Source organism: Sturnira hondurensis, unplaced genomic scaffold (assembly GCF_014824575.4).
Source record: "Sturnira hondurensis isolate 20B ecotype Veracruz unplaced genomic scaffold, ASM1482457v3 Scaffold0016729, whole genome shotgun sequence".
NCBI lineage: Eukaryota > Metazoa > Chordata > Mammalia > Chiroptera > Phyllostomidae > Sturnira > Sturnira hondurensis.
The window spans coordinates 482-11819 of NW_028089360.1; the positions used below are offsets into that span (position 1 = coordinate 482).

The window sequence follows — 11338 nt, forward strand, 5'->3', positions numbered from 1 at the left end:
GCCCTCCCTCCCCACCACCCTCTTCACCCAGCACCCAGGGCCTTTGCCCTAAGTTCCCTGCAACATTGGGGACAGAGGGCATGGATAGGAGGGGGTCAGACACTCACTGCTGCCTCACAGGAGTCAGATCCACTCCCAGCCACCCAGTCCCTCAGCTGTGTGACATCAGGGGCTCTGTGTGCCACACAGTCCCCTCCTCACCCCTGTCACAGACAGGGAGGCTGAGGCCAGGTGTGTGGCCCCTGGGCTGAGGTCAGCACTGCAGAGTGACAGGATGCCAAGGTTCTGGCCCCAGGGTCCCTGGTTGTCACCACCATCCTCAGCCTCTCTTTGTACTCTCAGTGCTAAGACGTGTCTGCTCCTTAATGTGCCAGAAAGTTCTCTCTCCTGTTTCAAAGTAAGTGACTGATGCAGTGACTTGCAGGGCGTCCTGTCCAACAGAAATTAAACTGTGAACCACACGTGTAACCTAAAATCTCCCGGGAGCCACACTGACAAACGGGAAGACACCAGTGGCATTAGTTTTCATAGTAGATTTTGTTAACTGACTTACTTGAAAATATTTTCATTTTAACGTCCATTAAATATAACATATTGGTGTATTTTACATTTTTCTTACACTGAGGTTTTGAAAACAGGGAAATATTTCAGTGTCCCCCACTCTGTGCACACGCAGCCTCTAATTTCACGAGATGCAGATTCGCCCACGGTGACGACCTGAGCTCTCGGAGCATCTGGGTACCGAAGACAGGACAGTGACTCAGGAACTCAGGAGACTGGACCTGGGATGGGAGGAGCAGGATAAGGGACATGGAGAGGGGCCAGGCAGGGACGGGATTCACAGGTCAGGCTCTGAGGTCTGTCTCCTGGATTGGAGTTTTGACTCAGCGTCAGTTTCTGGGGGGCTCTGGGAAAATCATACCCTCCCAGTGAGGGCTCCTTGCTCATCAGACAGGAGGAGGTCCTGGGCTGACGTTGGGTGGGGGATGCAAGTAACACACCAAGGGTCAGCTTTTCTTGAGGGCTGAAAAGTAATGAGCAGTCACTCTATTGAAGGAGCTAAACACGGTAGGACGTCATTCACCCTGCAGACAGCAGGGGGCACTGTGGAACTGCCTTCAGGACTGAAAGGTCCCATTTTCACTGGGCTGTGCTCAATGTGAGAGTTTGTGCAATATGCTTCCTTTGAAAACATTTCTACTGGGTGAAATCACCTCTCCACTCTGAAACCAACTCCTGGATCTTGTTCTGACCTCAGGAAATCACCAGCAGGAGGCTGTTAGGCTCAGGGATCAGACTCCAGCTGAGACAGACAAGCTGAGCAACAGTGAGCAAATTTGCATTCATGCTCCTCCCTCTTCAGCTGCAAGGACAGAGGATAAGACAGGGGCTTGGAGAGGCCAGTGCCAGATGGGCAGCCTCAGGGCAGAGGTCCTTGAAGCCCCTCCCACCATGGACTGGGCTCCCTTCTACCTCCTGCCCCTGGTTTTCTCCACAGGTCAGTGCATCCCTGGGCACTAGGGACCCCCCTCCCCACCAGTTTCCTTCCAAGCACAGTCCAAAGGGGCATCTGTCCCTTCTGGGTGCACTGGGCATGATCCCTGTGTTTTGTGTTTGCAGGTCTCTGTGCTGTGCCTGTGCTGACCCAACCTCCATCTGCTTCTGCCTCCCTGGGAGCCTCGGCCAAGCTCACCTGCACCCTCAGCAGTGAGCACAGCACCTACACCATTCGCTGGTATCAGCAGCAGGCAGGGAAGGCCCCTCGCTATGTGATGCGGATAAAGAGTGATGAAAGCCAGAGCAAGGGGGATGGGATCCCGGACCGGTTTTCAGGCTCCAGCTCTGGGGCCGACCGCTACTTGACCATCTCCAACCTCCAGTCTGAGGATGAGGCTGAGTATGTCTGTGGTGTAGGCTATACTATTGGTGGCCAATATGGTGAAGCCACAGTGACACAGACAAAGGGGAAGTGAGGCCAAAATCCCTCCTCCTCTCCCACCTCCCCAGGGGTTCTGGCTGACGGGCTCCCTCTCCCTCCCCAGAACCCTGAGACCCTGAGTTTATTGGGTGACTGTCCCATCATCCTGCACCTCCTCCTAGGGACACCCCTAAGGAGAGGCAGATGCAGCTCATGATCTAGGTCATTTTGACAACACAGCACTCTTTGTGTTTCTTCACACAGGCCTGTGGGGACGACGCTGGGAGAGAGCTGCCCAGCAGAAGGGAAAGCGCCCTGAGATAGAGGCTCAGCTGAGATGACCGTGTCCCAAAGCGCCAGTGAACCCTGTACTCCAACTGGGTTCTGACTGGGAAAAAAATATAGAGATTGCAGTTTCAGCACCAACCATGGAAGTCACAGCAGTGAATGTCTGCACAGGGCCACGTCCACTGGGACAGCAGCAGAACATGAGAGATGGGGACGCTGTCATGAAAACATGTTGATCCCCCCACACCTCAGCGCTGCGGTTGCTTTGTTCCACAAACAGTTTGGAGGGTCAAGTTACCTGGACACGTCCATGTCCTCTGTATCTCTTCCTTAAACTGAAACAACACCCTTTTCTCACACAGTCACAGCCTTGATCCTTCACAGAGTAGCCTGTTGTCCACAGTAACTGCAGGACACTGACATGAGCTAGGATTTCAGGGCTGTGTCCCAGAATGTCAGGCTGGTCCCCAGTGACTGATTCTCCGATGAAAATCCATGAGGAGCTGCCCATGGCCTGTGTGACCTCAAGGGGCAGGAGGGAAAAGGGGGGCCTGGTCTCCAGGGAGGGAGTGGACAGGGGACAGAACAAACAGGGGGACATGGACTCAGGCTCAGTCCTGCAGTGACCTCGGTCAGCCAAGAGGGCTGCAGTCACAGGGTCACAGAGCCATCTCCATCCTCCCCTCTCCAGTCAAGTGTTGTTCTCTGCAAGGGACACAGCGACTTGGTCCCAAACAAGGCTCCTGAGGGCCCTCTAGTGGGTGGAGTGTCCTCCACCACCCCCACTGCAGGACAGGGTGTTGGGAGGACTGTGGGGATTGAAGTCCCAACCCCAGTGTGGACCACATCTCGTCCAGGTCCACCTGAGGCCTATGGTGCTGGTGAGGTGGAAGAAAGTCAGCAGGGCCTCGATGGACAGACTGAGGGACGACCTGTGTTAGTGAAGACAGGGACTGCAGAGGGAGCAGACACAGGTCACCTCCTACTGTGCTCAGATGGTGACCAGCCAGTGAGGCAGCTGCCACTTTAGGTCCCAGTTCAGAGGGACAAAGGGCCCTGGAGAGGGCACTTCTGGTGGTCAAGGTTGTGCAGGATTTGGGCCTCAGCGAGACCAAGGTCAGCACCATCGTTGGAGAGCACTGCACCCTGGGAAGAAAGGACGAGTGTCAGTGTCCCCTGGATTGTTCCCCACATGGATTCACAGACACCAGGGGAGTCTGGGGCTAGGAGTCAATGTTCATGTCAAAGGAATTGGTTTCTGGGCTGTTAGGGTCTCGAGAGTGGACATTAGGCAGGGTCACTGTCACAGGAGGGGAGCTCCTGTACCTGAAGAGCTGATGACAACTAAACCCAGGGAGCAGCTGAAACGGGTCTCAGAATCCGCACCTGGAGACAGTTTAGCTGACACGGCTGGGGGTGTGCTCAGGGGGCCACCTGTCCCCGCTGTCTGCTCCCAGCACTGGCCTCCTTCAGCCTCTGTGCTTCTCCCCTTGGTCGCATTCTGTTGAATTCGGCCAGGACGTCTTCACCCCGGGCTGTTCGCTTCTTTTCCTCGCATTCCTTCCTCACTGTCCTTCTGTACCAGTGTGTGGATCTGTGAACACACATGTGTAGCGTCAACTTTCCTCGAAAGTCCCCCCATGTGCCACGGATGAAAGTAAACATGACTGAGATATGATGTGATCTGCTTGGGGAGGAAGGTGGCCAATTTCTCAGGGGAAAAAAGGCCTTGAGCAGTGGCCAGTTTCTCAGGGGGAAAAGGTGTTGAGCTCCTTCCTCCAGGGGCTTTTATTGGGTTGTAATACACGGGAATAAAAGGTGGCAAGGATCAAATATTAGATAACACTTTAAAGAAATCTGAGGGCTTAGCGTGAGTCAGTGTCTGTCAGGAAGGGGGGTGGTTTGCAGAAACTTTGGGAGACATACTCATTTGCTCTCAGACCCGTGGCATATGAATGAAAGCCCTCTTAGCAGAGCAGATTTTACAGGTTTATCAGGAAGTCTTTGTGATGCCAGATTTTTCCTCAGACATCAAAAGGCTGTAGCAAGGCAAGGACCTGCACCCCATCAGATATTCGGGCTTAAGGGGATTAGAGCCAGGAAGCGCCTCTCCCAGAGGACACGGGGACTTGGGCTATGTCAAAGCTGGGGGGCAAGAAAGCCATTGCTCTTTGTTGCAGCCCCCCGAGTCCTTCCATGATGGCTTCCCAAGTGGTTGAGTCTGGCTTAGGTTGCTCCTCACTGTGAGGAGACTTTCCCATCAAGGACTTCCGACCATGTTTTGGGGGCAGGGAGGAAACTGAGGCAGAATTTGCTACCAGAGACAAGCTTTGTCTCCTGTGGCTCCCATGCCAGAGGTCGCTCACTCATCCTTAGCCACAGGGGGTAGAGTTACAATTCCTGATACCAGGCAGAGCGTCCCCAACACACGTGGATGTGTTCCCGGGCTTTATTTCTTCAAAACAGCAAAACTGGTGCTTTGAGGCCCTCACTGCCTTAGGTGTAAGTCCTACCTTGGGAGTTGCTGTGACCCTCCGTGTGACCCTCCGGGCCAGCACGGTGCCTGCCGCCTCGGGCTGCCTCTCCTTGCAGTGTGTTCTCTGATGACCCCAGACTTCCTCTTTTTTTCCTTTTTTAAAAAATATATTTTATTAATTATGCCATTACAGTTGTCCCATTCCCCCCCCTTCACCCCCTTCACCTTGTACACCCCTCCCCCCATTCCCCCCCTTTCGTTCATGTCCATGTGTCACAAGTTCTTTAGATTCTGTATTTCCCATAGTATTCCTGCCCTCCCCCTGTCTACTTTCTACCTACCCTCTATGCTACTTATTCTCTGTACCTTCTCCCCCCTTCTCCTCCTCCCACTCCCATTGCTAACCCTCCATGTGATCTTCATTTCTATGCTTCATCTCCCAATCTAGCTGTCCTCTTAGTTTGCTTTTGTTTTAGAGGTGGTTGTTAATAACTGTGAGTTTGCTGTCCTTTCACTGTTCATATTTATCTTCTTTTTCTTAGATAAGTCCCTTTAACATTTCATATCATAAGGGCTTGGTGATGATGAACTCCTTGAATTTTACCTTATCTGAGAAGCACTTCACCTGCCCTGCCATTCTAAATGAGGCTTTGCTGGATAGAGCCATCCTGGATGTAGGTCTTTGGATTTCATAACTTGGAATACTTCTTTCCAGCCCCTTCTTGCCTGGAAGGTTTCTTTTGAGAAATCCGCTGACAGTCTGATGGGAACTCCTTTGTAGGTGACTGTCCCCTTATCTCTTGCTGCCTCTAGGATTCTCTCCTTCATTTTAATCTTGGCTAATGTAATTATGATGTGCCTTGGTGTGTTCCTTCTTGGGTCTAACTTCTTTGGGACTCTCTGAGCTTCCTGGATTTCCTGGAAGTCTATTTCCTTTGCCAGACTGGGGGAGTTCTCCTTTATTATTTGTTCAAATAAGTTTTCTACTCGTGGCTATTCCTCTACCCCTGCTGGTACCCCTATAATCCGCATATTGGAACGTTTAAAGGTGTCCTGGAGGTTCCTAAGCCTCTCCTCATTTTTCTGAAATCTTGTTTCTTCCTTTTCTTTTGGTTGTTTCTTTCTTCCTTCTGGTCCTCTCCCTTGATTTGAGTCCCAGTTTCCTTTCCATCACTATTGATTTCCTGTGCATTTTCCTTCATTTCAATCAGTTTAGCCTTCATATGTTCCTCTACTTTGTGGCTAAAATGAACCAGTTCTGTGAGCATCCTGATCACCAGTATTTTGAACTGTGCATCTGAAAGTTTGTCTATTTCTTGGTCACTTAGAATTATAGGCTCTGGAGATTAGAGCTGTTCTTCAGTCATAAGGTTTGGTCTGTTCGCACCTATTATGTATGAGGGGTGCGGCCTTAGGTGTTCACCAGGGCGGGTCGACCCAGTCGCTGGGTTGTGATGCTGTACATGGAGTTGGGGTCAGAGAGGGGAAAAATGGCACTTTGCTCCGCTCCGCTCTCTCTCAGGTTTCTGTCCCCTCTGCGGCTTCTCACAACTAAATATAAAGACAGCAAAGTTTTAGAAACAAAAATGCAGCCAAAACAGTGAAAATTGAACTGTACGGAAGTCCGACAACAACGAACCACTCAGCCAGACTGCTAAGAGGGGCAGAGTCAGCGGTGGAGCGGGTCGGGCCAGAGCGATGGTTCGGTCCAACCCACCCAGGAGAGGAGGCAGAGGTTGTTGGTGGATCCCAGGCAAGGGGTGGTGACAGGCGGACCCAGTGAGGGTGTACAGGGGCTGGGTGACTGCAGTCACACATTCGCGCACAGATAAACCAAGCGAAGGAGCGAACAGTGAGACAGATCGCTCAGGCTAGGGCCCCAGCGACGGGAATTAGAGCCTGAAAGCACCAACTGGGAAGACTTTCTCCGAGTTGAGGGGCCGGGAGAGGCTCCCAGGCTCACAGAGAGTTCATTGGAGAGACCCACGGGGTCCTGGAGGGTACACAAGCCCAAGCACCTGGGAACCAGCACCAGAGGGGCCCAATTTGCTTGTGGGAGGACCCCAGACTTCCTGAACACAGACTCTCAGGGAGGGCTGCCCCGGGTGTCTTGACTAAAACTATTTAGTTTTCTTATTTTTAGAAATTCATTTTAATTTGCATACTCTGATGTGCTTATCTTTAGTGAACAGTCCTGTGGGTTTTGACAAAGGCACACAGAGCAGTAACGGCTGCCACCACCAGGATGTTGAACAGTTCCAACCCTGCCCGTGAAGCCCGCCAGCCCCTGGGCAGTCAGAGCCTCTCCTTCCCTCCCCCAACCCCTGACAACTACTGGTCCAACCTCTGTCCTTAGAAGTGNGCACCCACTGCAGCGGTAAGGACACAGGACATCCCAGCACCGCGGGATCCCTCCTGTTATACTTATGTGACAACACCCACCTCCTCCCTCTGAGGTCACCACCCTTCACACTCACTGACTCGTCTCCCATTTCTACAATCCTTTCTCTGAGGAAATGATGTACGGAAATAAAAATGAAGCCCCACTGTGTTTACAATTTGGGTTGGGCACTTTTCACTCCACCTAGTCCCCTGGACATTCCTCAAGATTATCGTTGTATGAGAGTCCCCTAGTTTCACTGCTGAGCAGTGTCCCACCATCTGGGTGACCAAAGTCTGTTTAACTGTCCCTGAGGCAGGGTGTCTGGATTGCACTCACTGGACAATATAATAGACGCAGGTGCTATGAGCATCATCTGTTAGCATTTGTAATTAGATATTAACACAGGAAGGGAGCAAAGAAAATCACACATTATGACACATAATATACTGGGGAGCGGAATCAAATATTGGGCCTGCCTCACTAGGAAGTTTCACACACTCCCTAGGGGACCTTTAACCCAAGGTGGCAAAAAGGATCATGGTTACTGGTCATCACCCAGAGAGGAACACAAACATCACAGGAAGTTCCTCTGCTAGACACTTGCCCTGTAGAGGCCATGATGGTACAGGGGAAGGTGTGACTTTGAGGCTCGCTCAGTAGGAACTGAATGTGACCATAAGGGGGAAATGTCTAGTCTGGGGAGAGGATTGGATTGGATAAGGGACACACAACCCTGGGAGATCTAGAAAACAGATTGGTTAGGAGGAGGACCCAGCCAAAGCCCACAGAAGACTGGGAAGTTGATTGCTTAGTTTGAAAGGGCACTTGGTCCTTCCCAAGCCCCAGTTAACATAACCCCAGCTTAGCAAGGAAGTCCTTTCTCTAGAGCAATGACCTGACCCCAGCAGCCATCCACAGCCTGCCAGCTGTGCAGACTCCAAACATGGGCCTGGGCACTCACCTGCCACTGTGCAGCCAGAAACACAGACTGAGCCAGCGGGATGAGGACACTGACAAAGACTGGACTGAACCAATAGCACAGAAATTTTGGACCTTGGCATTTGTTTTGGGCTTGAGGAAAAGAAGACTGGACTTTTTCCACAGCAGGATGGGCAAAGATGAGGCATTGGAAACCTGGGGGCCGTCTTCTATTTCCACCCCCAGGAATCTTACCCTGAAACCACAGCTGCCCTTAGGCGGGTCTCTGGAACGCTTCCCTTGCAGCTCCGTGAGAGAACCCCATTTCCACCAGCCAAAGCTTCTCTGGGAACCTAAGTTGTCACTTCCCCGAAATAAATGCCCAGGAGCACGACTGCTGGGTTGTGTGGTAGCTGCAGTTTTAGTTTTTTGAGGAGCTTCCAAGCTCTTTCCAGTGACTGTGCCCTTCATTTCACGTTCTCCTCAGCTGGGCACGAGTGGCCCGGGTCTCCAAGGGCACCTTCACTGGGTACGGGGTTTCCAGTATTTCCTCTGTTCCTTGTTGTTTTTTTAAATCCTCTTTAGAATTACTTGCAAGGTGCCCTGGCTGGCGTAGCTCAGTGGATTGAGCACGGCCCTGCGAACCAGACGATCGGGGTTCGATTCCCAGTCAGGGCACATGCCTGGGTTGCAGGCTGGTTCCTTGCAGGCTAACTACCAGCAGGGGACGCACAAAAAAGGCAAGCATACATTGATGTTTCTCTCCCTCTCTCCTTCCCCTCTAAAGATAAATAAATAAATAAAAAATAAAAATTGAAAAGAAGAATTATTTGCAAAGCGAAAGATACTCTGGTGAGGCTCAGTGTATTCATCATTCCCTCTATGAATCAAGCTCTGGCATCATCAAAGAACTCTTGCCTAACCCTGGATGCCAAAGGGTTCTCAGACGTTTTCTTTCTAAAACATGGGAAAGGATTGCCTGAGAGGATCATGGGCAATTTCTCTGGATCTGATCAAAGAACTCTGGCCTCTCCTACACCAGCGTGAACACTGTCTCCACAAGCTCCTGCTTCATTCATTCCCTGCCCCTCAGCCCCCACGGGTGATCTCATCACCAGAGGGGAGGGCTGTGGGTGCTTCCTGGGCCCACACAGAAGGCCCAGGACTCAGCCTAAAGGGGTCTGCAGGTGCCGGGTCAGGGGTCAGCACTGTGTCACTCAACACCACAGAGAGCCCTGGGGAATCTGGGCACAGGCCCTGGGAATAGGGCCCATGCAGCAGCTTCCTCTAACTGAGCCCTCTTCTATTCAGCAGGGAGACTCCCCTCAGCCACAAGAAAGCAGGAAGTAGATTTGCATGAGGATCCTTGCCCCCTTCCAGAGGATAAGAGAGACCCTGGGGCCCCATCCCCAACTGTGAGCTCAGGGGAAGAGTTTGGAGCAGTTTTGCCATGGCCTGGACTCTTGTCCTTTCCTCCGTCCTAATTCTCTGCACAGGTGCTGACCCCTGGCTCTGCCTGCAAGCTCAGCCCCCACAAGACCCAAAGCCAGAACTCAACCCAGGCACAACCTCAGGGTAGGAGCCCCTGGAAATGAATTCTTTATCCTCAAGCCTTCTCTCTTTTCTCTTACAGGTTCTGTGGCCTCCTATGAGCTGACCCAGCCATCCTCGGCGTCAGTGGCCTTGGGAGAGACAGCCACAATCACTTGCTCTGGAGATTTAATAGGGAAAAAGTATGCATCTTGGTACCAGTAGAAGCCAGGCCAGGCTCCTGTGCTGGTCATTTATGAGTTTAGCGAGAGGCCCTCAGGGATCTCTGACCGATTCTCAGGTTCCAACTCAGGGAAGACTGTCACCCTGACCATCAGCGGGGCCCAGGCCCAAGACAAGGCTGACTATCACTGTCAGTCGTGGGACAGCAGTGGTAATGCTCACAGTGACACAGGCCAATGGGGAAGTGAGACACAAACCCTCTTCCCCATCTGTGTCACACTCTCCTCCAGCCTCAGGCAAAATGTAGCCGAGGTCATGCACAGGTTTGGTCCAGTTCCCCAGATCTCAGAACTCAGCTTACTCTGTAGAGGGGGGATCTGTAGTGGGTTCAAGCCTGGCAGGATGGGGCTGTCCTCATGTGGTCTGGGTCTGGGTATGACCTGGGGACTGAGGGTACAGGAAAAAGGAGATAGCCAGCCACAGTGTTTGTCCCTGCATTTCCATGTGGTGGTCACTGAGGGTGGTCTCCCCTCCCTCACTTCCAGATTCCCTGCACACGCCATTCCCCACCTCACAGTCTGCTCCCAGGGAACCCAGTCCAAGATGCTAGCTATCCCAAAAATGGTCATCAGGGGCTGAGGTGGCCTCTGGACACCCACAGAGGTCTGGTTCTCCCCTAAATCCACGATGTACGAGTCACCATCCCCAGATAGAGCTGATTGTCCCCTCTGTTTTTTACAGAATGAAAGAGAGTGTAACAGACCAGGAGCCATGGGTTCTGAGAGAGACAGCGGGAGAGTTAGCTCCCTCCTGAAGGTGACTCCAAGGAAACCGGGCTGTCGCCTCCTCCTACTAAGGGTCCAGCAGATGCACCACCAGGGTGTGAGCTGCCCGGTGGGTGCAGCTTCACTTCTGCCCCCAAATCTGGCATAAGAAACTCTTCTTTATGCCCACCTGACCCACAAATATACAGAGAAAATAATTCTGTGAATACAGTTCCAGTTATCAACACTGACACTTAATATGCCACCAGAGGCCACCCCTTGTCACCACAAAACCCGCTCACATCTGCACAACCCACACAACGTTCCAACTGAGGAATATAACATAGTCACGTTCCCGCCAAATATGATGGAACCAGCCCATGAACAACCACCAACATGCTCAGCCTTTCCCACCAGAGAACACAAAACGCCTGTTCATCTGCCAGTGTCTCCCAGGTGACAGATGATGATGACATCCCAGGTGATGTCTTCTAATGCACAAACTGAGATGTAAAGTTGGCTACTGATACCATGTGTCGTGTTGAATAAAAATGGAATGAGACAGGGCAACTTTATGTATCCAAAAATACACGTTATTAATCTAAGAAAGAAGCACTTGATACTTCTATGGTCCTCATTTCTGCAGCTGCCCTGTGGGCACAGCTGGTGTCTATAATCACCTTCCCCCCACCCCCTCCGTATGCCCATTGCCCTCAGCAATTACTTTATCTAGTCGTCATTCTCTGTCAGGTGTGTTGAACAATCCTTCGCTCTGGAAGGTGGTGGTTTATTATCAGTCCTGCAGAGTTGGGGGGTTGAGATTTTACAACTGTGATCACAGACGCAGGAAGAAAAGGAGGGTCCCCTGAGTTCCATTC

General features: G+C 51.8%; 1 long non-coding RNA gene and 1 gene segment (V, D, J or C); both read left to right on the forward strand.

Annotated features, from left to right (window-relative positions):
- Positions 1-1420: 1420 nt before the first annotated feature.
- Positions 1421-10955, forward strand: LOC119001553 (immunoglobulin lambda variable 4-3-like). The segment is given in 3 exon segments: positions 1421-1498; positions 1621-1938; positions 10942-10955. Coding segments are annotated over 3 exon segments (378 nt in total).
- Positions 9404-9710, forward strand: LOC119001552 (uncharacterized). Its single transcript, XR_005069603.1, has 2 exons — positions 9404-9479; positions 9617-9710. It is a non-coding gene; the product is annotated as an uncharacterized LOC119001552 (long non-coding RNA).
- Positions 10956-11338: the final 383 nt, after the last annotated feature.